Source organism: Heteronotia binoei, chromosome 13 (genome assembly GCF_032191835.1).
Source record: "Heteronotia binoei isolate CCM8104 ecotype False Entrance Well chromosome 13, APGP_CSIRO_Hbin_v1, whole genome shotgun sequence".
Classification (NCBI taxonomy): domain Eukaryota; kingdom Metazoa; phylum Chordata; class Lepidosauria; order Squamata; family Gekkonidae; genus Heteronotia; species Heteronotia binoei.
Genome location: NC_083235.1, coordinates 74500115 through 74527735, shown reverse-complemented (window position 1 = coordinate 74527735; position 27621 = coordinate 74500115). Strand labels below are relative to the sequence as shown.

At 45.8% G+C, this 27621-nt stretch overlaps 1 protein-coding gene across 1 annotated transcript in view; it reads left to right on the top strand.

Moving 5' to 3' along the window:
- The window catches only part of DHRS7C (dehydrogenase/reductase 7C), a 32047-nt gene extending 4426 nt beyond the window's left edge, over nucleotides 1–27621 (top strand). Inside the window, exons 3-7 of the mRNA XM_060253158.1 lie at nucleotides 11572–11684; nucleotides 14154–14364; nucleotides 14854–14946; nucleotides 24014–24169; nucleotides 27085–27621. Coding sequence (XP_060109141.1) covers nucleotides 11572–11684; nucleotides 14154–14364; nucleotides 14854–14946; nucleotides 24014–24169; nucleotides 27085–27293 — 782 coding nt within the window. The 3' untranslated portion in view covers nucleotides 27294–27621. The remainder of the gene's footprint in view (nucleotides 1–11571; nucleotides 11685–14153; nucleotides 14365–14853; nucleotides 14947–24013; nucleotides 24170–27084) is intronic.

Here is a 27621-nt window from a genome sequence, read left to right as displayed (position 1 = left end):
TTTCCTTCAGCTTCAAATTTTCCTCCTGCATTTCAGTTATAACCATTTTAGTCCTAATTAAGCATCACATACATTTCTCTTGTAAGCATATCCCGTTTTTGTTCAGACCGTGTTGTAACCAGAAGGTGATCTCCTTGATGCTTATTTATTTATAAACCAAATCAGTTCAAATATCTTTGCTCAGTCCAGTTTAAATTGTTGAAAGTTTTCCAATTTGTTCCTTGCTTTCTGAAGCCTTCCTTGCGGAGAAAAAGGGGGAGGGGAAAATTCCCTCCTCTTCACCTTTCTTTTAGAACAGTTCCAATTGTTGTTATGTTAAAAGATCCATTAACTGGTATTTAGAAAGTTGACTTATTTTCAAGGTAGAATTCCAGTGATTAAAGTAGAAGAATGATGCATCAGAAGCTTATTGAAAGATAAAAGCAGTCAGGCAATCACCTCTTGCTGCTATCATGGCGTTCTTGGTGGCAGGAGCACCGGAGCAGACAGGAAGAACAGGGAACAACCACCGTTATTTCTCTGGGTCCTGTAAAGTTCCTTGCTCACAGGAGGCCCCCACAAGGCCCCCTTCGGGATGCTACAGCTGTAGCACCCCTCCTACCGCCCGATTCGGGGGGTGGTCATTGGAGCTGAGCTCCTCCAACCACCTCCGAGCTCAAGGCGCTGAAACCCAGGAAGTCTAATCCCACACATGGTCCCATCTTGCTTACTAGTATACAGTACAACCTGGAGGTTGGCAATCCTAACAATGGAAGATTAAAAAAAAATTAGAAAATGAAATACACTAAAAATGTATAGATGTTTTTGAAGGTGATAACAATAATGTGTGAAATTATCTCTAAGAGCCATATACAGTTAATAGCATGAGTTTGGGAGGAAATGTGCTGTATTTATGGCCTATACGAGTATGTGGTGACATTTGAAAAAAGTCTTGACATGTTTCTGCTTAACTAAAATAAAGATTTTTTTTCGTCTTTATTTGTCTTCCAATATCCATTTCCCTTTTCATTCAACATCCATTGTTGGTGTCCTTGCCACTTTCTGTTGATTAATTCCTCTAGAACTTGTTCTTTTATCTCTGCAGGCACTACTAAAAGTTTAATTCATTATCTTCCTACATTTATTGTAGCATTCTTCTTGATGTTGTTCAACTTCTCATTTCCTGACTGACCTTCATTCATGTTATTCTTCTTTCCTCTTTAATACATCTTGTCTTTAACGTTACATTGTAAACTAGCAGCCAGGCCCCGTTTTATTTTAAATTTGATGATAGTAATCATCATCTCAGGAAAAGAGGGAGCCCAATGGACTTTTTAATGCTCTGTGAGTGGTAAAGCTGCAGCCTAAAAATATAAGTGGATAGAGTAGTCCACATTGCTTCCCTTTGGAATTAAAAGAGTATGGCGCTTTGTACACTAGCCATTTTATCTTCTCTTAGTGTACATTTCAAAGTGACCGTCTACATTAATTAGAGCCTTCCGTTCTGTCTTGCCTCACAGTTCCTTGTAGCTTCTACATTTATTTTGTGCAACTAGAACTCACACCGATTTCGGCTTCCTTTCTCCCTGCAGTTTCCAAAACTCTTTTTGGGGCAGACCTTTCACTAGCTCTGTTTTTTATCTGAATCTCTTTTTAGAAGTCAAATGTCTCTGGCAGATCTTTGAGGCCCACCCATTACCCTCCCCTGTAATTTTTTCTGTCTCTTTGTTTACGCTCCCTCCCCATTCTGTTTTCTCTCCCTCCTTCTCCAAAGACAAAAGAGAAAGATATGTCCTCCCAGGCAGGCAAATTTTAAAATAGCCAGAAAGAGCATAATCAGTAAATATAAAAGATTAGAGGATTTCCTCCTCCCTTCCCCTTCTTTTTGCAGAATCATGGAGAGGGGGGGAGCTGAAAGATGCTTTCTCAGGGCATCAGAGCGAGGATTTCTGCTTTGGTTTCTCTTAAAGGTATACTGTCCTATCATGCCCTGTCAGAGGAAAAAGCCATCAATATTCAACCAGGATCCTCTTCAGCTCTCTCCTCCCTCATTAATAGTTTTATCGATGGATTTTTAAAAGGGGGAAGGGCCTCCCCCCCCCTCCGACTTTTCTTTCTGTGGCCTTGGCTTTCTGTTTTCTGCCACAGCAGCTGGAACTTTTCCATCCAGACTAGCCAGCTGCAGATTCCCCCATCATGGGGTGGAAATACAGAATGCATAATCTGCAGAGAGTGATTTAAATCAAAGGCATAATGACTTCACTACTGAGATACTGTGGAGTAAAAGCAGAATGTAGAAATCCTCTTAGTCTCTTCTGGTTCATCTTCAGAGTTCCACTTGCCTGATTTTTCACGCAGCATTAGTTGCTTTGTGATGGATTCTTCTAACCGTTGTTAGAAAGAACCACTTCAAATGGCAGTTTTTTCTTTCAAGAGTGAGTTGAGATTATTAGTTCAGTTATTTACCGTGACAGGTTGGGGTGTAAGTTTCCTGCTATGTCAGGAGGCCTCCTGCCAACAATCACCATTGCCCACTACGTTTCTAAAAATGCCACCAGCCTCTCTGCACTTGTACGTCATTGCAAATACAATCCAGAAGTGACAATGGGTAGCTCTAGGAATTGCTGGAAACTCTATACTAAAACCGCTCTATGCTTGCCATCACATGTCCTCATATCCCTACCCTCAATGTTACCGGGGTGACAAAAACAGGTACCAAAACATTTTAGTGGAAAAACTGCCCCTCAGCTAAATAGCACTATCCTTATGATGAGAACATGAATTTATTTGGGGATTAACTGAGGACTGTTGTCTGTATCACACTTCCCATCACACCATCAAGCGCAGCTGTGACAGAGGCCAAGAAACGTTTATTTCCTGGCCTGTCAGCGCTTGGCACCATTTTCAGTTAGCCACTCTTAAGCTAAACTGTGATGGCGTTTCTGAGGTACCCTCTCCTCAGCCTTGGGAAAACCCAGTTCCAACCTTTTGTGCCCTTAATAGAACAGAGGTTGAAGGCAACAAGACAAAAGCTTATTTTACAGGGAAGGGAAGTGCTCTTGGTCTACATACATACAACACTGCTGGCGTACATACACACACACTACTGTGGTCTTTAAAAGCTGTTACGTTCTTCCACAGGTTTCCTAAACTTTTAGATCATATGAAAGCTTTTTTAAACCTGCAGACTTCTGCCAGCCCTGCAGCTTCCAAATAACCTTGAAATTGTTAGATTCACTGGTATGGTACATCAATATTCTTCATGGTCGGAGGTTTTGCAGCTTCTCTGGGTGATGCATAACATTCCCCAAACAATTTTACAATTACAAAAGTTTGTGACAGCCATCCCAAATGTTCTTTACTACAATTTGAACCCCAAAAGTACACTATATTTTGAAGTGGGCTGCAGAGCCAGTTTGGTGTAGTGGTTAAGTGTGCAGACTCTTATCTGGGAGAACCGGGTTTGATTCCCCACTCCTCCACTTGCGCCTGCTAGCATGGCCTTGGGTCAGCCATAGCTCTGGCAGAGGTTGTCCTTGAAAGGGCAGCTGCTGTGAGAGCCCTCTCCAGCCCCACCCACCTCACAGGGTGTCTGTTGTGGGGGAGGAAGGGAAAGGAGATTGTGAGCCGCTCTGAGACTCTTCGGAGTGGAGGGCGGGATATAAATCCAATATCTTCTTCTTCTTCTTTTACTTCAAAACATTTGAGAGACAATGCTGTGGTAAAAGAATGCATTTTTACCCAATTCAAAATACTCTCACGTTCTTTCCCCCATCCCAGTCACTCACCCATCAACTTTGTGTTAAAAACAGCCAATAAAATAACAGTAGTCTCAAAGTAGTCTCAAAGCTTCTTTTAGTTCCATTGAAGCTTGTGTGTCTTAACAGCTGTAGCACAGGTCACCAGTAACTGATTCTCCATGTACTGTCACTAATAGCAGCGGAAATATTCTGGAGTTAACTGTCTGTGGATTAGAGCCCAAATAGGGTTGCTCGGCTATGACACTTTGCCTGTCACCACGCCCAGACTTGCAACCTGTGGGAGGGCTGGGGTCGGGGACAAGAGGATATGCATGTCACTACAGAACTTCTGGCAATTCCTAGATCTACACTATGTCCTATATCCTACACAGAAGTTATGTAGCAACACTGGTTTTCATTTTATATTTCTCAAACTGCTGCTTAGAGCAGTGGCGGGCAACCGGGCTTGCTGGCAGGAAGCCTCCTGCCATACTGCAGGGCCTGGCAAACCTATGGTCAGTCCTGCCTTGCTAGAACTACAACTCCCAGGCAGCAGTGCAAGAATAGGGTTGGCAACCTCCAAGCGGGACCCGGGATTCTGTTGGAATTACAACTGATCTCCAGACAACTAAGATCTGTTCCTTTGCTGAAAATGACTTCAGAAGGTGGGCTCTACGGCATTGTAAGATATTCTGCCTTTTGGGAAGGTGAAGAAATAAGTGAGTGAGAAGGGAGCATCCATGGAAAATTATTTGCAATCTAGACCCGACATTGAGTCAGCCAGATAAAATGGGCAAAGCTAGAATAAGTAAGTAAAGCAACACAGCCCCCCCCCCCCCCCCAAGTCTCTCTCTCGGCTTGGCTTCGCGGACGAAGATTTAAGAAGGGTGCAATAGTCCACGTTTGCTGCAGGCTCGCTGGTGGCTGACAAGACCAATGTGGGACAGGCAGGTCCGGCCACAGCGGCTGCAGGGAAAAGTCTGATTTAGGGTTGGTCCTGTAGCAGTGCGATTCTTCCTCAATCTCCTTTTGTCCTCAAGACCAGCTATGCGTGTGTTCTCAAAGGAAGAGACAGCCTGGTGGATGGTGTGCCTCCATGCTTTGCGATCTGAGGCTAGGTCAGACCACTGGTGATGGTTGATGGGACAGGTGCTAAGGGATTTCTTCAAGGAGTCCTTGTACCTCTTCTTTGGTGCCCCTCTATTTCGATGGCCGGTGGAGAGTTCGCCATACAGGGCAATCTTGGGAAGGCGGTGGTTTTCCATCCTAGAAATATGCCCTGCCCAGCGCAGCTGCGTCTTCAACAGCAGTGCCTCGATGCTGGTAACCTCTGCCCGCTTGAGGACTTCAGTGTTGGTCACAAAGTCACTCCAGTGGATGTTGAGGATGGTGCGAAGGCAGCGCTGATGAAAGCGCTCAAGGAGTCGCAGGTGATGACGGTATAAAACCCACGATTCGGAGCCATAGATGAGGGTTGTCATCACAACCGCTTTGTAAACATTGATCTTTGTGCCTTTTTTCAGATGCTTGTTGCTCCACAAGTAAAACAGAATTAAATAACTTTTACTGTTATTTTATTGGCTGTTTTTAACACAACGTTGATGGGTGAGTGACTGGGATGGGGGAAAGAACGTGAGAGTATTTTGAATTGTGTTTTGAATGGAAACAATCAACAGTGTTTTGAACAACTAAGGATGCTATTTGCAGTTTGAGAGCAAATTGTGATCTGTGTGGAAGGGTGACTGAGTGTCCTTGAATACAACCAGGGCTGGCTCACCCACTAGGAAAACTAGACATTTGCCTAGGACGCTGGGAGGGGAGCACCGAATTGGGCTCCCCCCCATGCCCAAGACAAATGCCTAAGTTTGTCTCTCCCCTCGCCCCACCACCACCACCCGCACCCCCCCTTCCTTTCCGCAGCACTGTGTTCTGCTCCCTCCCACACAATCAGAGGAGTGCCATGATGAGGCTCGCCCCTACCCACTTTGACAGGGCCCGTTTCTTTCCTAAGTTCTTTGAAGAGTGCGCTGGAGGAGGTTCACTCTCCCCTCGCTTCCGGTTCTGGAAGTGAGAGGGGAGAAGCCTCCTCCAGTGCACTCTTCAAAGAACTTAGAAGAAGTCTGGGCCCTGTTAAAGCAGGCAGGGCCAAGCGTTGTCATGGCGCTCCTCTGATCATGCCGGGGGGTGGGCACTGGAGCACAGTGCTGGAGTGTGGCACTGCGGAGGGCAGGTGGGCAGGTGGCAGCGGCGACAAGGGGGCAGCGGGCAGGGAGCCTGCCTGGGGCTGTACACACCCCAGGGCCAGTACTGAATACAACCCAGATAAATCACAACTAAAACAACAGCTGCATGTTGTGTGTTTTCTTTGTCATATACCAGCTTTGAATACCTCCGCTTCACTGAAGTGGAGAAACAGCAACTGAAACATAAGATTTTCCTCAAAGCTTTAAAGCAGCGTTACAGCAGCTTAGCAGTTCTTGTGCCCTTGCGATATACAGCACTTCATGGAATCAGTCTGTAAACAAATTATAAGTGCTGGTATCTCAATCTGTATCATTTCTGGATGTTTAGCGAAGCCACTTCTGGGCCAATAAGATCTAGCTGGGGAGACCATGTAAGGGTCGGGGATACCAGGAATAGGGGGGTGGGGTAGATATGGTGGTTAGACTAGGTGGAATTCTCTTAACAAGAAGAAGATATTGGATTTATATCCCGCCCTCCACTCCAAAGAGTCTCAGAGCAGCTCACAATCTCCTTTACCTTCCTCCCCCACAACAGACACCCTGTGAGGTGGGTGGGGCTGGAGAGGGCTCTCACAGCAGCTGCCCTTTCAAGGACAACCTCTGCCAGAGCTATGGCTGACCCAAGGCCATTCCAGCAGGTGCAAGTGGAGGAGAGGGGAATCAAACCCGGTTCTCCCAGATAAGAGTCCACACACTTAACCACTACACCAAACAGGGGAATGAAAAAAGCCAGAGATATGGCAATGTTTGGACTTCTTCCAACCTACTCCCCATCTCAAGAGATGTTGGTTGTGGGGCTAGGAATAAACACCCTTCTCTAACACTGGTATTGTGCAATGCCAGGTCTATCAATAATAAGATGTGTTCTGCACGATTATTTCGTAGAATGAAATGTAGACCTGGCTTGCTTGACTGAGACCTGGGTAAGGGAAAGCTAAATCATCACCTTGAACCAACTTACCCCACCAGGTTTCACATTCCTTCACCAGTCTCGGACTAATAGGGGTGCATGGCAGTGCTCATCCAGGAGTCTTTCTTTTTTATGGTACTCCCTGCATCAAAAAATGCTGGCATTGAATGTCTTGACCTGGTGTGAGAGGCTAAGGAGAGTTTGGCTATCTAGCTGGTGTACTGACCACCTAACACATCAGCAGATACTCTGCAGAGTTTGTTGGATGTGGTATCTGACTGGGCATTGGATTTCCCCAGGCTGTTGGTTCTGGGGGACCTCAGTGTCCATACTAACGATGTGGCATTCACTCAGGTTCAGGACCTACTGTCATCAATGATGGCATTAGGACTCTTCCGGTTTGCATTGACTCCTACACATCAAGCAGGCCACATGCTGGATCTGATTTTTGGGGTGGGGATAAATGTGGGTCTGGAAACTGCGGATGCAGTTCCATGGTCAGACCATTTCACTCTGAAGGCCTGGCTGAGCATGCCAAAACTGCCCTGTTTAGGTGGTGATCAGATTTATGCTTGCCCATGGTGCTTAATGGACCTAAATTGGTTCCAGGATGGTCTGCAGGATCTGATGCCCTCTGGCAGCTCATTGGATGAGCTGGTGGAGAACTGGCATAGCCAACTCTCCAAAGCCATTGATGAGATCACTCCCTGGTGCCCTCTTCACCCTTGTACCAAATTAGTCAAAGCCAAAGTCAGGGGGTCCAGAAGCCAAAGCCAGAAGCCGAAGTGGATGCTAGAACGTCAGGTAAGTGACTAGTTGCTTCCACAAAGCCTTCTTCCAAAGCTCACAGCTATATAGCCCTCTGCTGTCTGTTGCCCATTTGGACTAATTGCTGACTCAGAGGGTGGCCAGGATCCTGCTGAGACTCAAGCATCCTCACTCCTATAGGAGCCAGGATCCTTTTAAAACTCAGGGCTCAGGGAGCATCTTGCTCGTGAGTGTGCCGCCCTCCTCCGGTCCATGAGATCCTGACTAAGGCGGTCATGCACACGAGCCACCCGAGAGGGCGAGGCAGGGGGGGCTTGGATCTTCTCCAGCAGGAGGCAGGGGCACAGTTTCTTCTGCAGGCTCAGCTTCTTCTGCAGGGTCCCCAGCACCCATGACACCCCCTGCCCCTGCTGCAGCCTGCAGGCCCCTTTTCCAAAGCCTCTTTGATGAAGCTGCAGGGGAGAGGCAGAGAGAGGCAGACTTGGCGATGACACCAGCAGCAGCCGCACCAGGCAAGTCTGGCAAAGAGCGGCTCAGTTGCTGGCTGTGCATGCAGGGTGAGGGGGCTGCAAGCAGGGTGGGGGCCCATAGGCCAGTGCCTACTTGGCCTAATTATTAATCCAGCCCTGCCAGGTGGCTGTAAAGCTCATTACGCCTCCTTGATCTGTGCCTATCTTGGCTGGTTAAAGCCTGTGGAGGTGGTGTACAGCCCCCACTCCCCAGGTGATATAGTCAACTTATTCCTATCTTCTGAGATATTCACAGTGGGGCTCAAGGAGGCAGTAGCTCAAACACTCTTGAAAAAAAATCGTTGGACCTGAGGGCCCTATCCAACTACCACCCAGTGTCAAATTTACCGTTCTTGGGTAAGGTAGTTGAGAGGGCAGTGGCCAAGCCGTTTCAAGTTGTTTGGGATGGTGCCTCCATCCTGGATTCTTTCTAGTCTGGCTTCCACTCTGGCCATAAGACAAAAACCACACTAGTCACTCTCCCAGTTGACCTCTGGAGACACCTGCTGTGCCGCTGTTGCTTTTGGATTTAACAGCAGTGTCCTACAAAGTTGACCACAATCTTCTGACCCACCACCTGCACTGGCTGCCAATATCCTACCGAGTTCGGTACAAGGTGCTGGTTATTACCTTTAAAGCCCTATATGGCCTAGGACCTGCCTACCTGAGGGACCGTCTCTTCCCACACGTTCCCCAGCGAGCACTGAGATCGGGAACTCAAAATCTCCTGGTTGTCCCCGGGCCAAAAGAAGCCCGTTTGAAAGCTACAAGGGACAGGGCCTTCTCCATAATGGCTCCATCTTGGTGGAACCAGCTGCCGGAAGAGGTAAGGGCCTTGCGGGATCTTACCCAATTCTGCAGGGCCTGTAAGACAGCCCTCTTCCGGCTGGCCCACAACTGACTGGCACTGAGTACTGAACACTGAACATCGAATTTGAATTGAGCGTAACTTAAGACCGCTGAATGATTTTAATGTTTTATGTATATAACAAATGATTAGATTTTTAACTATAAATTATGTAATTGTTAATTTTAATGCTTAATTTTATATTTTATGTTAGTTTTACATGTTGTAAGCCGCCCTGAGCCACCTAGTGGGAAGGGCGGGATATAAATCTCAGATAGATAGATAGATAGATAGATAGATAGATAGATAGATAGATAGATAGAGATAGATAGATAGATAGATAGATAGATAGATAGATAGATGATAGATAGATAGATAGATGATAGATAGATGGATAGATAGATAGATAGATAGATAGATAGATAGATAGATAGATAGATAGATAGATAGATAGATAGATAGATAGATAGATAGATAAATGAATGTATGTAGGAATACAGGGGACTGCCTTACAATGGTATTCCTCCTTCCTACTTAGTTGGGGACCAAAGGTGGTGCTAGGGGAGAGTCTCTTCCCATGGCACCTGCTCGAATGCAATGTGGCACAAGGGGAAATCCTCTCGCCAATGTTATTTAACATTTACATGCACCCCTCATCCAGCGGGTCTGGGGATTTGGGCTGGGCTGTCAGCAGTATGCTGATGACACCCAACTCTATTTTGATGGACGGCTGGCTGGATGTCACCCCAGAAATTTTGGTCAGGGCTTGGGGGCTGGGGCTGGGTAGCTAAAACAGAGTTGGCTGAGGTTAAATCCAACAAAGACAGAACTCCTGTATCTGAGCCATAGGGGGGTGTGGTAGGATCAGGAATCAGGCTCTCAGCCTTTGACAGGGCACCATTGTCACCAGCACCAAGGAAGAAGAGCCTGGGGGTGGTCCTGGATGATTCACTTTCAATGGAGGCCCAAGTCACCATGGTGGCTAGATTGGCCTTTTGTCATTTTTGACTGATCAGGCAGCCGGTTCCTCATCTCTCCTTCCAGGACTTCGCTACAGTGATCTATGCAATGGTCACTTCTAGGCTGGATTACTGTAACACACTCTGTGCGGGGCTGCCCTTGAACCTGACGCGGAAACTGCAGCTAGTGCAAAATGTGACGGCGTCTCTGCTGACTGCGGTGTCTGCGTGGGCATGCATTCAGCTAGCGCTACCGAATTGCACTGGCTACCAGTCGAGTCGAGGATTCCTTTCAAGGTTATAGTATTAACCGTCAAAGCTCTTATGGGGCCTGGGACTAACATATCTGCAGGACCACCTCTCTCCCATAAAGCCCTGAAAAGCTTTGTGCTCAGCTGAGCAACTCCTGCTGGAAGTCCCCGGCCCGAAAGACATCCACTTAGCCTTGACTGGGCCAGGGCATGCTCCCATTCAAGATGAAGGCCCTGTGAGATCTGATGCAATTCTGCAGGACATGTAAAATAGAACTGTTCCACTGGGCCTTCGGTTGAGGCGATGTGTGCCTGAAGATCTTGGCTTTCCCTGCCCATACTGCCTGGATGGGCTGCCCTCCTTTAAAAGATCACCATGGCATAGGCTTCCCAATCCCCAGGTCCCAGCGGGGGATCCCCTGGTTTTACAGGCTTCCCCCCTCCCCCAGCCAGCTGGCCAGCGGGGGAAGCTCCACCCCCACAGCCATTATGCACCTCCAGGAACGATTCCCATAGGGAATGATGGGGAATTGATCCACGGGTGTCAGGGGCTCTGGGAAGGCTGTTTTTTGAGGTAGAGGTGCCAAATTTTCTGTATAGCATCTAGTGCCTCTCCCCAAAATACCTCCCAAGTTTCAAAAGGATTGGACCAGGGGGTCCAATTCTATGAGCCCCAAAAGAAGGTGCCCCTATCCTTCATTATTTTCTATGGAAGGAAGGCATTCTAAAAGGTGTGCTGTCCCTTTAAATGTGATGGCCAGAACTCCCTTGGAGTTCAATTATGCTTGTCACACCTTTGCCCCTGGCTCCGCCCCCAATGTCTCCTGGCTCCACCCCCAAAGTCTCCTGGCTCCACCCCCAAAGTCCCCAGATATTTCTTGAATTGGACTTGGCAACCCTACCATGGCATCCATTGAATGAGTCCTTGCTTTAGTCACCATGTGCCCTACACTTGTAGGCTCCTTTTGGGAACACCAGGAATTGAGTTTCTGCAACGTTGGTTTTAATATTTTTTTTAACCTTGTATAATCTGTCTTTGTTATTATGTTGTATTTTAACTACTGTAAACTGCCCTGAGCCTGCTTGTGGTGAGGGCAGGATATAAATGGAATAAATAAGTAAATAAATATACTCATTTCTGTATACTCATATATATATTTATTACAGCTTATTAGCTGTAGTCAAAGTATATGGAACATTTTATCAGTGATCTGAAAATTCACTGTTTGAACTGTAACCAATGGTGTGCAGGTATGCATAGGTGCAGAAAAACTGTATCGTGCCTGTTTCTTTCAAAGTAACAAGAATACAAGTATGTTGCTATTAGTCATATTAACCTGCACTGTGACCTGCTTTCTTTTCCAGAGTGCTCACGAGCATTTCACACAGGTGGAGCTAGGCTAGTTCTGTGTGGTAAAGACCTGGACAAGTTAGAAGTTCTCTATGATACTCTAAACAGTGTGGCTGATCCTCGTGCGGTGAGTATACAGTAAAGACTTTAACCTTTTTCGCACACGGTTTACCTCGCAGTCACAATCCTGTTCCCTCCACAGCATCTGTCGGATTTCCCACCATCTGCGCCAGAGTTACAGGAAGTGCCGCGGCTTTTGCGTAGCAAACGTAAATTGGGTTTTAGCGGTTTACGTTTGCTATGCAAAAGCTGCGGCACTTCCTGTAACTCCAGCGCAGATGGTGGGAAATCCGACCAAACACTGCGGAGGGAACAGGATTGTGACTGCGAGGTGAGCTGTGTGCGAAAACGGTCCTTAAAATCAACAGGTTGTTCTGCATGATGTGAGAGAGATTGTAGAGAATATGCTTATCTTTCCCCATTGAATAAATGTGTTATGAACAGGTTACGGGATCTACCTCAGTTTATGCTATAGATGTACTTGGTGGTAAGAAGATCCAGGTGGGCAGCTGTGCTGGTCTGAAGCAGTAGAAAAAGCAGGAGTCAAGTTGCATCTTTAAGAACAAAGTTTTATTCAGAACGTACGCTTTCATGTGCTAGACTTATATTGCCTTCTTGTTGTTTCAGCCTAGTCAACGCAAACTAACAATCACCAGACTCCAACCTGTGATTCTCTTAGGGCGTTTTCGCACTGACCTTACGCCGGAGCGACGTCCCTCTTCACCGCGCAGCGTCTGCGCGGATTTCGCACTAATTGGTCCGCAGAACCCGGAAGAGCCACAAAGTCCTGCGGCTTTTGTATCGCAAATGTAAACTGGGTTTTGGTGGTTTACATTTGCGACGCAAAAGCCGCGGGACTTTGCGGCTCTTCCGGGTTCTGCGGAGCAATTAGTGTGAAATCCGCGCAGACGCTGCGCGGTGAAGAGGGACCTCGCTCCGGCGTAAGGTCAGTGCGAAAACACCCTTAATCTGCTAATAAACATTTCCAAGATTGTGCATACTAATTCACTGCCCACTTCCTCTATATTTAGGACTGCTTGCCATTCCATCCTATTGTCTGAAGAAGTGTGCTTCTAGCACACGAAAGCTTACATTCTGACTAAAACTTGGTTGGTGTTAAGAAATTCCTGATATCCACAGAATATAAGACATGGTGATTGGAGCAGGTGTGGATGTCATCTAGGCCAGCCTGCCACAGTGAGAGTAGCAACAATCATATCCAGCAGAATAATACTTTTTTAAAAAGTGTAGCCTATGATCATTCATGTAGATCATAGGCTATACATTTAAAAAATAAGTAGAGAGCAACGTAAATAGGGTATATTATATCAGAGGTGCAGTTTGCATAAGGAATAAGTTACTTCAATAAGACATCTTTTTGGTTTAAACAATTTTATTGATAACATATGGTAACAATATCTAATTATATAATTACTATCTCTAACCCATATGATATTTTCCAATCCCCCCTCCCTCCATTACTAGACTCCCGCCGAGGTTATATACTTAAATTCAGTTATAAAGGCACCCTTAACCAATCAAAGTTCAATATCTTTCTTTTCTCATATTCATATTAAAAAATTGTCCAATGTCTTTTTACATTCCACTCTTTCTCTATGTATCCTCTAAATTTCTTCCACTCCTTTTTAAGCACATCCAAATCATAGTCTCTTAAAGTTCTTGTTAATTTATCCATCTCACTCCACGATAAAACTTTCACAATCCAATCCCATTTCTCTGGTATTTTTTCTTGCTTCCACAACTGCACATACAATGTCCTAGCTGCTGAGAGCAAATACCAAATTAGAGTCCTATCTTCTTTTGGAAATTTTTCCATTTTTCCATTTGTAATCCCAGCAGAAAAATCTCTGCAACTTTCTTAAAATTGTATCCCAAAATTTTAGAAATTTCTTGTTGTATCATCTTCAATAAGACATCTAAGAAGACATTAGACAAATGAAGCATAATTAGAGAACAGGTTAGCGTGGATGTCACACTGACAATTTTAAAAACCAACAGATCCAACACATATGCACACCTTGTGTATTTCAGAAAAGCATGCACATGGTCTTTCCTACTGTGCCTTTAAATTGTCATTTCATGCAATGCATGTTTTGTCTAACCAGTTCAGGCAGGTATGAGCTCAGGCAGATGTGGAAAATGACAACAAGGTAAGTCTGGATATAGCAAGCAACATTATTATGAAAAGCGCCACCTTGATCAAAGGTGTTGAAGCTAACTATATTTACAATGCTGACACACTAGTGTCCACTTGAGCACATCTCTGGGCTTGGTTTGCTGTAACAATCATTTAAAATTTGTTTCACGGTAGTCTGGTTTGGTAAATCCATAGTATTATACATAAAGATGACCAGATGGGCATTATACGAAATGATCACTCAGTTGAAATGCTTTCTAAAATATATGGAAGTAGTCCCATTTGAATATATTGTCTTCCTTTTCAAGCAGAATGTGGAAACAACTTCTTGCTACAGGTATGGTACATTGCAATAACAAAGTGCTGTTTCTTTTGTAGACATTTACACCGAAGCTTGTCCTTCTAGATCTCTCCGATGTAAACTGTGTCCAAGATGTAGCTAAAGAAATCCTCGACTGCTATGGATGTGTTGATATACTCATTAACAACGCTAGTGCAAAGGTGAAGGGAACAGTGCAGAATATCTCACTGGAAGTTGATCAAAAGATTATGGATGCCAACTATTTTGGACCTATAACACTCACCAAAGGTATTACTTGGAACAATGCTCCTTTATGGTCCTCTTGCAGGAGCCAGTTAACACACTCCAGGCACATATATATTAAAGGCTGTTATTCTTTCTTAATTTTCATGGCTTTCTCCAAAGAATTCTGGGAGTTGTAGTTTAACAAAAAAAAATATTGCAAGAGTTCTAATCTTTTAAGCATGCTTTATTTAATTTTTATATATATATATATATTTAATTGTGTTTGTGTCCTTTATAAAGTTTATGTCGCTGCTACCTGGCATTACATTTTATGAGACACATGGCCTGGCCCAAAAAGGTCTCATTTATGCCAGATCCAGCCCTCATAGCAATGAGTTTGATGCCTCTTAATGTTGTTGGACTGAAAAACGTCCAGCTGTCTTTAACCCCTACATTTCTTTGACATTGATTTCAAGTGATACAGGTACTGAAAGCTAATACTAGATATGAAGTTTAATCTCACACTAATTTTCTGCCATCTTTTCCCTTCAGCTCTTCTTCCCAACATGGTCTCCAGGAGAACTGGTCAAATTGTGTTAGTTAATAATATCCAAGGGAAATTGGGAGTCCCCTTTCGTGCAGCCTGTAAGTTTACAGATCTACATGACAACTATTTATTACTTTTTTAAATTCTCATTCAATATAGCATGTTGTGACTTCACAAGATCCATTTGATGACCAAGCTAGGGAATTCTGACCCACTGGGGAAAAGCAAGAGTCAGCTCTGACACAACATAGATGTTAGCAACGCAAATGAGATACCCAGACAGAGGCCCTTTCTGCTCCTCCATTTTCTTCACTTTCACTGTGCATCACAATAATTTCAAACATGAAAATAATGCTATGGAATCTGCTCTGGGGCAGCAGAAGCCTGTTTTTTAAAAAGTCTGGTATATCTCAACATCTGGTCTTCCCTTTTTGTCATCTCCTTCCAGTTGGAGAGCCAGTTTGGTGTAGTGGTTAAGTGTGCGGACTCTTATCTGGGAGAACCGGGTTTGATTCCCCACTCCTCCACTCGCACCTGCTGTTATGGCCTTGGGTAAGCCATAGCTCTGGCAGAGGTTGTCCTTGAAAGGACAGCTGCTGTGAGAGCCCTCTCCATCCACCTCACAGGGTGTCTGTTGTGGGGGAGGAAGGTAAAGGAGATTGTGAGCCGCTCTGAGACTCTTCAGAGTAGAAGGCGGGATATAAATCCAGTATCTTCATCTACCTCACAGGGTGTCTGTTGTGGGGGAGGAAGGTAAAGGAGATTGTGAGCCGCTCTGAGAGTCTTCGGAGTGGAGGGCGGGATATAAATCCAATATCTTCATCTACCTCACAGGGTGTCTGTTGTGAGGGAGGAAGGGAAAGGAGACTGTGAGCCGCTCTGAGACTCTTCGGAGTGGAGGGCGGGATATAAATCCAATATCTTCATCTACCTCACAGGGTGTCTGTTGTGGGGGAGGAAGGTAAAGGAGATTGTGAGCCGCTCTGAGACTCTTCGGAGTGGAGGGCGGGATATAAATCCAATATCTTCATCTACCTCACAGGGTGTCTGTTGTGAGGGAGGAAGGGAAAGGAGACTGTGAGCCGCTCTGAGACTCTTCGGAGTGGAGGGCAGGATATAAATCCAATATCTTCTTCTTAACTTCTATCTCATTTACAAATAAAAATGGGGGGGGGGACTCAGGCTGCAAAGCATTGACATCTCCCCCTCCCCTCTCATGAACCAACTAACTTCAGTGAAAATCAGAAGTAAGCTGTGCATGCAGAAAAGCTCAGGGTTAGCAAGAAAAGAAAAAAAATACCTCCATACAAATAAACTTCAAAAACCAATGAAGAAATACTCATTTTAATTATATAAATCCTTCAGAAAATATTCATGACAAATTATAGTACAATTCATATGAAGCAAATGAGCAAATAGGGAATTAAATCACAGTTCATGAGTCAAGGAAACAGTCCTAAGACTGTTGATCTGTATGTTGAATGTCTACGCTTTGTCTTCATGAACTGAGGATTCCCATCTATGACAAGTTTGACTTGGTTGGAAAAGGACATATAACTGGACTGTCGATTTGGACTTTCTGTTCCGTGATTCATGAACTATGACTTAATTCCCTATTTGCACAATTGTTTAATATGAATTTTTGTATTATAACTTGTCATGAATGTTTTCTGAAGGATTGATATAATTATAGGTATTTCTTTATTGGTTTTTTAGGTTTGTTTGAATGGAGGCATTTCCCCTTTTTTAGGGTTTGTAGAATCTTTCGGGATCAAGTGCCGTGTTCTACTGGAGAAAGTTTTCCTTCCAGACGTTTCATTCTCAGCTGCGGAGAACATCCTCAGTGGTGTTGCAGCCGGAGCAGGCGCTCAGACCTTCTTGGCTGCTGTGCATTGAGTGGGGATTTTCCCTTTTGTTTGCCAGCACCACGCACTTTGGCTGCAGTCAGAAGTCAGAGTCTGACTGGAGAACCTCATAATTCACCTTCCAGTTGGAGGGTTCTACTGGGTATTCTGCCATGTAGTAAATTACATTGTTTTGTATTATGATGACAGGTACTTCATATACAAAGGTTTAAGTGTATAAAAATATTACAAGATCCACTTAAGTACACTGTGCTCATTGAATGTAAATCTACTTTTCCTCACTGCTGTGGGCCAGGACAGCTGGCTAGCTATTCTTATTTCAAACTCTCTATGCTACAGTATTTAAAGGTACACTATCAGTTATGTATTGGGACTGGAGTTTGGCCTTTGGGTCAGCAGAGACTTGGCTGAGCTTGAGACCCTAAAACAATGGCCACCTGGATTCAGGAAGGAGGCCCATCAGGGATCATTGGGCCAGCTATTAACCTGTAGTTGTGTGTAATGGAGTTATGGTAATAGGATTCAGGAAGGAAACCCATCAGGGATCGTTAGGCCAGCTATTAACCTATAGTTGTGTGTAATGGGATGATGGTAATGGGATTCTGGAAGGAGGCCCATCAGGGATCGTTAGGCCAGCTATTAACCTAGAGTTGTGTGTAATGGGTTTTGGGTGGGGTTATTTGCATGCATATAAGCAGGGCCCTTGGTCCTGCCAGCAGTTCTGTTTTCTATGTCACTATGCTGAATCACTGAATAAAGAGCTGAACTCACTATCTCTTGGGAGTCCTCATGCTTCGAACCCAGTGCATTTTGCTATTACTTCTTTCCCATGGGGGGGGGGGGGTGGGCTCCCTCTTGGGTATCCTGCCCCCCCCCAGGGAAAGTGTATGCGCAATACATAGCCTCTCCTTTCCTGGTGTAGTGAACGCCGCGTGGTCACTGTTTGGCTATGCCTGGCAGATGGTCACTGCAATGGCCTCTCCTGCATTACTGCATCCATAGCAACACCTTCCCGCTGCCCCCCCCATTTCTCACAGAGTTTGCCACGTCATGGTGCGACCGAATGTCCGGCGGTATAACCGGATGGGCAAGCTGGGCTCACCAACCTCGCCAGCCAAGAGAAGGAAAACTCTAACATCAAACCCGGGCAGATAGAGCTCGTTAATGTAACACCTACCACCTGGAGGACTCGCTGCCGGCGTCCCGGCTTACTGGGCCATGGCAGATGACCCCCAAGTGAAAGGGTGGAGCCAGCACCGCACACACTGTGCTTCACCTAAAAATTCCTCTGCGCAGGCCTGAAGGGCATATCCACATCCACAACCCACAACACACCAAGTCCTGCAGCGATGGGCAAGGGGCGAAACGGCAGGTGGAAGATGCCACTGGAAGCCGCAGTCCCGATCCTGCATGTAGGCGGTTCAGGGTATTGGTCACCTGATGCTGACCCGGAGACGAAAGCATTTTTCGGCAGCACCCTGAATGACCAAGCAGCCTTATCTAGGGACAGCACTGCTTGCTCTACACTGAGAGGGGTCTAGAAAAGGTGGCCTAAACAAAGCTCGTCCCCCCCCCCCAGTTGGCTAGCTGCGGTCAACGGGCATCCTTGCTTGTGGTCAAAAAATAACAACAAAGAAAAGGCATGCACCTGCCTCACAAAGTGTGCAAAGACTAAAGCTTGCATGTTGGAACATCAGAACCATGCTTGACACAGTAGACAGTGGTTGCCCTGAACGACGCTCTGCTCTAGTTGCCCACGAACTTCTCAGGTTGAATATTGACATAGCAACTCTCAGTGAGGTCCGTTTCCCTGAGGAAGGTAGTCTTCAAGAACATGGTGCTGGCTATACCCTCTACTGGTCGGGTAAGTCAAAGGCTGAGAGCCGCCTTTCTGGCGTTGGGTTCATGGTCAGGAACTCCATTGCCTCCAAACTCGAAAACCTGCCAACAGGTCACTCAGATCACATCATGTCCATGCACCTCCCACTTCAAAACAAGCAGCATGCAGCACTCTTCAGTGTGTATGCCCCAACCCTTCAAGCAGATCCTGCAGAAAAGAACAAGTTCTATGCTGATCTACTCAACCTTGTACGGAAGACCTCTACAGAGGACAAGGTGATCATTCTTGGTGACTTCAATGCCAGAGTAGGTAAAGACTCGGAAGCCTGGAAAGGAGTACTTGGCAAACACGGCATTGGCAACTGCAATGATAACGGGCGCCTCCTGCTAGAATTCTGCACGGAGCACCAGCTCACCATCACCAACACTATCTTTCAGCAGAAGAACAGCCTGAAGACAACCTGGATGCACCCACGGTCCAAGCACTGGCACCTTATCGACTACATTCTAGTGCGCCAGAGAGACCTTTGAGATGTCTTACACACCTGAGTAATGCCCAGTGCGGAATGTCATACGGATCATCGTCTTGTACGCTGCAATCTCTGTCTTCACTTTAAACCCACACCCAGGAGAGGAGGTATCCCTCGGAGGAAGCTTCAGGTTGGCAGCCTTCAGTCAGCCAAAGTTAAAGCTGCCTTCCAGGCAAAACTCCAGTCAAGAATTGAGGACCCCAGTTGCCCCACAGACTCTTCTCCAGAAGCACTCTGGGAACACCTAACTACCATCTACCATCCTGTTGATCTCTGACTACCATCCTGTTGATCTCTGAAGAAGTCCTTGGGTTCTCCACAAGGAAGAACAAGGACTGGTTTGACGAGAACAATCAAGAGATCCAAGAATTACTAGCGAAAAAGAGATCTGCCTACCAAGCACATCTTGCTCAGCCCTCCTGTCCCGGGAAAAAAGCAATCTTTCGCGCTGCATGTAGCAACCTCCAGCGCAAGCTTTGAGACATTCAGAACGAGTGGTGGACCAAGCTTGCAGAGAGAACCCAGCTGTGTGCAGACACTGGTGATTTAAGAGGGTTCTACGAAGCCCTGAAGGCAGTATATGGCCCATCATATCAGGCTCAGAGTCCCTTGCATAGTGCAGACGGCCAAGTGCTCCTCACAGACAAGGCATCCATACTGAACCGGTGGTCGGAGTATTTTCAGGGTCTCTTCAGTGACAACCGCATAGTTCAAGATTCAGCAATCCACCTCACCCCACTTCAACCAGTGAAAACAGAGTTGGATGAGATCCCCACCCTAGAAGAGACTGTTAAAGCCATCAAGCAACTGAAAAGTGGCAAGGCAGCGAAAGTTGATGGAATTCCACCAGAGATCTGGAAGCATGGGGGCACAGTACTACATAGCACACTTCACAAAGTACCTGTCACCTGCTGGGAACAAGGCAAACTACCACAGGACTTTCGCGATGCAATCATCATCACTCTACACAAGAACAAAGGGGAAAAGTCAGACTGCTCCAACTACCAGGGGATAACCCTGCTCTCCATCGCAGGCAAAATCCTTGCCAGAATACTCCTGAACAGACTGGTGCCTACCATTGCAGAAGAACTCCTCCCAGAGAGCCAGTGAGGCTTCAGAGCTAACAGGAGCACCACCGACATGGTATTTGTTCTCAGGCAGCTCCAAGAGAAATGCAGGGAACAGAACAAGGGTCTATATGTGACTTTTGTCAACCTTACCAAAGCTTTCGATACCGTTAGCAGGAAAGGCCTGTGGCAAATCTTGGAACGTTTAGGATGTCCCCCAAGGTTCCTCAGCATGATCATCCAGCTACATGAAGACCAGCGAGGCCAAGTCAGACACTGCAACGACCTCTCGGAGCCCTTCCCAATAGGCACAGGTGTAAAGCAAGGCTGCGTTCTCGCGCCAACTCTCTTTACAATCTTCTTTAGCATGATGCTTCAAAGAGCCGCAGTAGATCTAGATGATGACGATGGTGTCTACATCTGCTATCGCACCGATGGCAGCCTGTTGAACCTGAGGCGACTAAAGGCTCACTCCAAATCAATGGAAAAACTTACCCGAGAGCTACTGTTTGCTGATGATGCTGCACTCGTCTCCCACTCGGTATCAGCTCTGCAGCATATGACGTCCTGCTTTGCAGAGGCTGCCAAGCTATTTGGCCTAGAAGTTAGTCTGAAGAAGACAGAAGTTCTCCACCAGCCTGCACCCCAGGAAGATTATCACCCTCCCTGCATCACTGTGGGTGAATCAGTTCTGAAGACAGTCCAGCAGTTCAGCTACCTGGGGTGCATCATCTCCTCAGATGCCAAGATCGACAAGGAGATTGACAACAGGCTGGCAAAGGCAAACCGTGCATTTGGCTGACTGCACAAAAGAGTGTGGAGCAACAAGCATCTGAAAAAGGCACAAAGATCAATGTTTACAAAGCGGTTGTGATGAGCGCTTTCATCAGCGCTGCCTTCGCACCATACTTAACATCCACTGGAGTGACTTTGTGACCAACACTGAAATCCTCAAGAGGGTGGAGGTTACAAGCATCGAGGCACTGCTGTTGAAGATGCAGCTGCGCTGGGCAGGGCATATTTCTAGGATGGAAAACCACCGCCTTCCCAAGATTGCTCTGTATGGTGAACTTTCCACCGGCCATCGAAATAGAGGGGCACCAAAGAAGAGGTACAAGGACTCCTTGAAGAAATCCCTTGGCACCTGTCGCATCAGCCATCACCAGTGGTCTGATCTAGTCTTAGATCGCAAAGCATGGAGGCACACCATCCACCAGGCTGTCTCTTCCTTTGAGAACGCACACATAGCTGGTCTTGAGGACAAAAGGAGATTGAGGAAGAATCGCACTGCTACAGCACCAACCCCAAATCAGACTTTTCCCTGCAGCCACTGTGGCCGGACCTGCCTGTCCTGCATTGGTCTTGTCAGCCACCAGCGAGCCTGCAGCAGACGTGGACTACTGCACCGTTCTTAAATCTTCGCTCGCGAAGTCAAGCCGAGAGAGAGACTTCTTTCCCTACATTCAATGACAATAACACATCATGGTGAAACATCTATAGCTAATTAAACAAAACAAGAGTAATGGCTCATTGTATTTTCATCCATGAATATTACAGTAATTGACTTCCCTTGTCTTCTCCATATTTTCCACACAATAACCTCACTTTATCATTTTCCTTTAATAACTGTAAGGCGGGGTGGTCAAACTGTGGCTTGGGAGCCACATGTGGCTCTTTCACACATACTGTGTGGCTCTCAAGCCACCACTGCCCCATTGGCTGGCTTGGAGAAGGCATTTCTCTCTTTAAATCACTTCTTCAAGCCAGCCAATGGCTTGGAGAATGCATTTAAAGTTAAAGTTGCTTTCTTTTCACCTCTCTCTCCATCCTCTCACCTTCCTCCCTCCCTCGCTCCCTCCCTCCCTTCCTTCCTTCCTTCCTTCCTTCCTTCCTTCCTTCCTTCCTTCCTTCCTTCCTTCCTTCCTTCCTTCCTTCCTTCCTTCCTACCTACCTACCTACCTACCTACATCTGACATTCATTTCTTGTGGCTCTCAAACATCTGATGTTTATTCTATGTGGCTCCTATGTTAAGCATGTTTGGCCACTTCTGTTGTAAGGGGTGTGAGCCTGTATCATAGAACATCTTCAACTGTAATTTATTTAGGAACCCCATTCTACATTCTCTTGCCTGATGTTCAAACTAAAATGAGACGCTTAATGCTGTGATTAGAGAATATAGAACGGGGTTCCTAAATAATTGAGCCGTTAAACTGAAGAAGTAATTGAAACGTCATCAAAATATAGAGAGATGTCTTTTTTAAAAAGCAGCTGTGTTGAAGCTACGTTCCTCAGGAGCACCCACCTTGTGAATTTCAGTTGGACTATTTCCAAGTTTGGACTTATCTATTCATTTGGGGATGGGTTTTTTTGGCCCCCTTGGGGTTTCTGTTACTTTAAAAGGTCCTAGTACCGCTGGCCTTTATCATTATTGTGTTGTTTTATTATGCGTTGTACACAATCCTTGTAATATATTTTTGCAAACTGAAAGATGGTGTATTACTTGGTGGCTTTGATCAGTCTAGCTTTGAAATTGGCATGCATCAGCCTGCCACGCTGGCTGAATCCAGGAAAGGGCACAGCTTCCAAGCCATCTGGAAGAAGAAGAAGAAGAAGAAGAAGAAGAAGAAGAAGAAGAAGAAGAAGAAGAAGAAGAAGAAGAAGAAGAAGAAGAAGAAGAAGAAGAAGAAGAAGAAGAAGAAGAAGAAGAAGAAGAAGAAAGTATTCTGAGCAATAATCTTTCTAAGCTGTGGAGTCTTGTGAGCAAAAAATTTACTTCATGAGCTACTGACATCAAAGTTATGAGCTACTGCTTAGATTAGTTTTCTCTGGGGCCATATTTCTCTGGGGCCAAAAATGTGTGAGCTGGAGACTAAAAAACTATGAGCTAGCTCACACTAACTCAGCTTAGGAGGAACACTGATTCTGAGCAGCACTGTTAGCTTGCTTCTCTTACAATAAAGTTGAGTACAGGAAAATTCTTAGGCTCTTAATTGAAGCCACCAATCGCAAGGCTACACCATCTAAAAGTGGCAGAGCAATATCTCCATAGCATCTACTTTTATTTTTATATTTCTTTAAAAATTATTTTTGTATAGTTTAGTGCATGATTTCAAAACAGGACCAGAAAAGCAGCGAACAATAAAATTAAATAACGATGGGAGTCACAACAAGGAAGATGCTAGATTAAGTTAGAAACCCCTGGGAAAAAAAGAAAATCTAACAGGCCGGGAGCCATACAAAAAAAAACTCAACGTATAATTTGATTTTACATTTAGAAAGGCAGGCAATTCAGTAAGGGGAGGAAAGAAGAAGGCAGGCAAGCTCCTAATATAAAATGGTCTGACTCGAAAGATGCATTAGGACAGTTCCAAAGCTCATAGCATCTGCTTTTCTCACCAACATCACCTTCATTTCATATTGGTCTCTTTAAGCCACCTGACCACCACTTGCAGTGTTCAAGAACCAAGACGGCAACTTTAAAACTGAAAGTGTACATGCAGCTCATATCCTCATTTTATTGTATGGCATGTGAGCTAGAACCATAATGTAAAAGAAGGGATTTCTGGTTATCAGAAAACCCAGACTAGCCTTATCTCATCAGATCTCAGAAGCTAAGCAGCCCTAGTCGATATTTGGAAAAGAGACCACCAAGGAACGCCAGTGTTCTGGTGAAGGGGCAGGCAATGGGGAACCATGTCTGATGCCTTAGAAACCCATGGGGTCACCATAAGTCAGCTGTGACTTGTCACAAAATAAAAAGACGGGGGGGAAACCGATACTGAGCCCAAATGTCAGACAAACTGGGAGAGGAAACTGTTAAGTCTTTTCCCCCCTGTTTTACAATGCTGTTTTCTTTATTCTAGATGCCGCTTCCAAGCACGCTGCGCTGGGATTCTTCGACTGCTTGAGAGCCGAGTTGCAAGAATTTGGTGTGTGTGTCAGTGCCGTGACTCCAAGTTTCGTACGCTCATACCACATTCAACCACAGCCTAGCAAATCAGATTCTACTATATGGAAATGTAAGAGTCACAGAATACATTCAAGTGAGGATGAGGGAAGTGGGAGAGAAGTTTATTTCAATAGGCCAGTGTAGCTGAGAAGATGAAATCTGACATAACGAGTTGCCAGGTGCATGTCTATGACTCCCATGGTGCATCAACATCGCTCTAAGGTAAACCCCAGAATTGATGTCATTGATGTTCTAGTTTTTCCTCAGGCTATATCTAGAGATGGGAAGTGATGTCACCAACATGTTAAGATTTTGCCTATCTCTATGTACAGATCAGTGAAATCCTGCAGCAGGGGTGGCCAACGGTAGCTCTCCAGATGTTTTTTGCCTACAACTACCATCAGCCCCAGCCAGCATGACCAATGGCTGGGGCTGATGGGAGTTGTAGGCAAAAAACATCTGGAGAGCTACTGTTGGCCACCCCTGTCCTACAGCATAAGTGAGGTCACTTCTGAGTTTTAGCTGGTCATTGACCATTGGTGATGTCTCCTTCCATCACTCCCCCACTACTCATCCAAGCAGTGGCAAAGGCTGGGAGGCATGGGAGGGAGATCCTCTGCCATAGCCAGTAAGTGCAGAAGTCACGAGTCTACACTAAATTTGTATACCAGAGGCAGCAGAAGTATATCTACTATCATCCCACCCGCTCCCATATAATATTTGCACAGAAGATAATGTGTTTAAGCTGTGCATTTCTCATTTATTTATATCCCACATTTCTCCCCAGTGGGGACTTAAAGCAGTTTTGAACATTGTCTTCCTGTCCTCTATTCTCTCACAACAACTCTGTGAGACAGGCCAGGCTGAGAGTTTGTGATGGGACCAAATTCACCCTGCAAGCTTCCATGGTAGGAGTGGGGATTCAGACCCAAGTTTCCCAGAATCCTATTCCAACACTCTTTCCGTTACGCTTCACTGGCACTCTACACCATGCCACTTGCAAGTAATGTTTCTAAATGATTAAAGGGCTGGAACACTTTCCCTGTGAAGAAAGGTTAAAATGCTTGGGGCTTTTTAGCTTGGAGAAACATCAACTGAGGGGTGATATGACAGAGGTTTACAAGACTATGCATGGGATAGAAAAAGTAAAGAAAGAAGTCCTTTTCTCCCTTTCTCACAATACGAGAACTCGTGGACATTCAATGAAATTGCTGAGCAGTCGGGTTAGAACAGATAGAAGGAAGCACTTCTTCACCTGAAGGGTGATTAACACATGGAATTCACTGCCACATGAGGTGCTGATGGCTGCCAGCATGGACAGCTTCAAGAGGTGATTGGATAAACATATGGAGCAGAGGTCCATCAGTGGCTATTAGCCACAGTGTATTGTTGGAACTCTCTGTCTGGGGCAGTGATGCTCTGTATTCTTGGTGCTTGTGGGGGGCACCGTGGGAGGACTTCTAGTGTCCTGGCCCCACTGATGGACCTCCTGTTGGCATCTGTTTTTTTGGCCACTGTGTGACACAGAGTGTTGGACTGGATGGTCCATTGGCCTGATCCAATATTGTTTCCCTTATGTTCTTTTATGTTCTTATGTTAGGAGTGCTGTGGGTGGGCGGTGGGAAGGGGCTGAGTGGGGGTGGCATGGTGGGGGTGGCATGGTGCACTCCGAGGTGCTCAGAGCCTGCACTCCCTTGCTGCATAGCCCTGCCACCGCCATGCTCACCCTTGCCACTGCCCCCCTGTCTACAACCTGGCCTGACCAGGAGTGCTGTGGGTGGGTGGTGGCGGGAATGGGGCTGAGCAGGGGTGGCTGCCAGTAGCATCAGCTGGGAAGGGAGTCAGCCTTGGAGCCCAGGGCCTTCTGCTTCAAACCTACACCTGCCTCCACATCAGCTGGTCAAGGAAGCCTTTATTTTCTACAATGCTTGTAATTGTCATAGAAAATAGGTGGACCAGTGTTAAGAAACACATCATGGTTGCTGATATGTGTGCTGGGAGCAGAAGGTACTTCCCTAAAGCCCAGCATCTAGACTGCGGGGGTGGAGTAAACAATCTGTCCCAAGTTTGTTGTCATTCTCATTGCCAGTATCAGCCACCTGATTCAGAGTGGCTTGAAGGGGAAAGCAGGACAACTTCTTTTGCTATTTTTCTTTCTTTGTCTAGCAATTTCCAGTATTTTGTAGTACCACTGTATGGGTGTTGATAGGCTGCCCTCAAATATACTGGCCATGATCTCATCAGCAGAAGGAACACATTATAATGGATCTTCCCCTTCCCCTTTCCTACATCAGTCATTCCTAACTGCAGGAAAGTTGGTCACATTCAACAGCCGGTTTCCTTATCACTACCCTTCCAGGAAGCACCACCAAACAATGGGCACATCCACAAACCAATTGCCCTTTCATCACACCCCCTCCAGCCTAGAAATAGCAGCTCTCCAGCAGCCCTGGCCCCACTCAATGCACAGCAGCCAAGAAGGTCTGAGCGCCTGCTCCGGCTGCAACGTCACTGAGGATGTTCTCCGCAGCTGAGAACGAAACGTCTGGAAGGAAAACTTTCTCCAGCAGAACACGGCACTTGAGCCCGAAAGACTCTACAAACCCTAATGCAGGAAAGTTGTTCCCATGGGTGTAGGGCCCACATCAGTTATAGCTGTGCAGGCTGGGACATGGCAGTCAAGAGGAAGAAGGGGGCAAAAACTTTCTCCCTCTTCCGTCATTGCAGCAGTGCCATGCAATAATTCAATAATTTCCCATCATTTCAAGAAGTTCTCTCTCTCTCTCAAAAAAAAAAAATCTGTTTTCCTTGCAACAGTGTCTGCTCCCACTCTCCAACACATTCAGCAATGTATTTTTCAATGTAGAATATTTTTTAAAAGCTGTCTATAATCCACTTTCATATAGTGCAGAAAATGCAAAGAGAATGACGTGCAAGACAATAGTGGGAGTTGCTTTGATACTTTCCCCTCTTTTTGATTTTCAGTCTTTTCCAGAAAACTGGCATATGGTGTCCACCCAGAGGAGGTAGCAGAAGAAATTCTGCGAACAGTGAGCAGGAAGAAACAGGAAGTATTCATGGCAAACCCAATTGCAAAGGCTGCTGTTTACATTCGCACATTCTTCCCAGATATATTTTTTGCTGTTGTGGCTGCTGGAGTTAAAGAAAAGCAGAAGACAGAAGATGAAAAATGATTGTGCCTGACTCTCCTTCTCTGGCAGTAGGATTGCCAGAACCCCATGTTTTATGGGCTCACTATTTCAAAGCTAGAACTCCATACAACTCTGGATGAATTGATAAAATGTTCTATGTTTGAATGCTTGAGGCAGTGGAGTTAGGAACTATAGTTTTCAACTACCATTAAAGTGCACTCCAGGGCTCTGGGAGAATAATCCCATTGAGTGCCTTGTGACCATCTGATAGGTCTGTGATGCTACAAGGACTCCTGGGAATTGTGGTTGCAGGGAAGGTAGCAGAAGGCATAAACTGCTAATCTGAAGGGGCTTTGCCCAGAATTCTATA